The 1,871-nt window shown below is 54.9% G+C and overlaps 1 protein-coding gene across 1 annotated transcript; it reads right to left on the bottom strand.

Annotated features, from left to right (window-relative positions):
• Positions 1-317: 317 nt before the first annotated feature.
• VDBG_02937 (conserved hypothetical protein) lies at positions 318-1,657 on the bottom strand (the record flags this gene model as incomplete). The annotated part of the gene is made up of 2 exons (XM_003006752.1): positions 318-1,487; positions 1,619-1,657. The coding sequence occupies 2 exons, from the start codon at positions 1,655-1,657 to the stop codon at positions 318-320; spliced, it is 1,209 nt and encodes a 402-aa protein (XP_003006798.1).
• Between the last annotated feature and the right edge of the window lie 214 nt (positions 1,658-1,871).

The following is a 1,871-nucleotide window of genomic DNA, read 5'->3' as shown; positions in this document are numbered from 1 at the left end:
ATTTTCAAGAAGGGCCTTCTTCGCCAAAGTTTGCCGACTTTAAAGCTGTAGTCTGTCAGCCGAAAGAGACGGTTTTCAAGAGGGGAGGCGAAATCGTTTCGGGCTTGTGATACGTTTCGGGGGGGTGGGTTTAGGATGTTAGAAGTTCCAAAGTCCATTTTTGTCACGAAATTATCATGTGATCAACGCCAAACACCAATATCGATCCAAGACCCAGCCTTATCGACTCAACAACTCAGCTCAATGTAAGCTCTCCCACTTGTCCGCGAACCTTTTTCATGATGACGGCTGATCGCACCTTAACTCGGAATGACTTCTCACTTGCTCGTCTCCTCTTGGCGGCGCCCTCCTACCCTCCATCCAGACGCCGCCGTGTCATATTCGCCTTCTTTGGCAAACAACCGCATTGCTACTGCCTCGGCCGTCTGTCGCGCTGCCTCCCGGATTGCCCTTTCTCCTAGGGTAAAAGGAGAGTAAAAGAGGTGCCTGTCAGAATGCTTGCAAGGCTTGGAGGCTGCTCCGTCCCAGATACACGGTGTCCACACTTCGTCGAACCGAAGCAACGCTTCATCTTCCCGTTTTCCTCTTCCAAGTCCATCTCCTAGCCCGCTTGCCCGCAATTGCGACTCGATGATAACCTCCTTGACAAAACTCGTCGTGTTTGTGAGAAGTCCGGCGCGGCGGGGATAAGGTACGAGGAGAGTTTCGTCGCTGGCTCTGCCTTTGCCGGAGGACTTTCCAGTTGGACTCCAGAGTCCGAAATACGGCTTGCCTTCAGCGTCCGTAGGCCGCTTGGGAACGTCCGTGTCATCGTGCGCTGGCTCGGGATCGGCAAGGCGGGTCCAGGCGTCCATGCGGCCGATGACTTCGGAGTTCCAGTAATCAACAAGGAATGCGGCATTGACCATATGCTCCGCCTTGCTGTGTGGAACGGGAGGTGTGGGGCGTTGGGTGTGCCAGCCCGGAGTCAATGATAAATCGAAGAGTTCGGGAATGACGATGCGGAAAGACTCGACGGTATCAGCCGAAGGGTTGCCATTCAAGCTCTCTAGAAGGGATGCATTGGTGTAGGCCCAAAAGTCTGAGTAGGCAGGGGAGTCCACCGACAAGGACGCCTTGTAGAGAAGCTCGATCTGACTGAAGAGATGCTCGACCATATTCTGTACCAAACCCCGGGACACTTCGCGAGGCAAGGCTGCCAAGGTCCAGATGTCCCACGTGCCGAAGCTAAAGACCCATATAGTCTCTTTAGGCGGGTTGGTCTGCTTTGGGCCCTTGAGAAATTGGCTGACTTGGTGCGCGATATCGGCAGTGCTGGCCAGTGGGTATTGTTTTTCGACATGACGATAGTCAACCCCCAAGTTGGCCTGGTCCGCAACTGGAACCAGCAGCTTTTGCAAGGTGGGCTTGTAGAGGCTGTTGGAGGTTAATGCTTGGGTGGGCAGGTCAAGACTAGGCACAAAGGATTCGTGTGATGAACAACGCAGCTAATGGACGTCGTTAGCAAAGGTTTCCCGAGGCTTTGGAGTATTGTTTGGTACCTCGGCGCAAAGAGCCTCTGTCCAGCTAGGGCTGCTTTTGCCCTTGGACTTGGAGGGTGATGCAACATCGGGCGTACCAAAGACGACCATGCGAACGGGCCCTCCAGAGCTGACATTGTAGATAGGGGAGCTCGGAGCGGTTGAAGAATATGGCCATTTCCAGTGGTTGGAGAAGTCGGCGCCAAGGAACGACTGCTTGGTTTGCGAGGGCACGAGGCAGACGAAGGTCAGGAGCAGAGCCGTGGCGATCAGAAGTTGGGACGCCAAACGGGGGACACGCAGGCACCGCGACTTGACAACGGCGTAGAGATTCGCGAGGCGCGCACGGGT

The sequence above is a fragment of the Verticillium alfalfae genome, genomic scaffold (genome assembly GCF_000150825.1).
Source record: "Verticillium alfalfae VaMs.102 supercont1.3 genomic scaffold, whole genome shotgun sequence".
Classification (NCBI taxonomy): Eukaryota; Fungi; Ascomycota; class Sordariomycetes; order Glomerellales; family Plectosphaerellaceae; genus Verticillium; species Verticillium alfalfae.
This window is presented reverse-complemented; position numbering and strand designations above follow the sequence as displayed.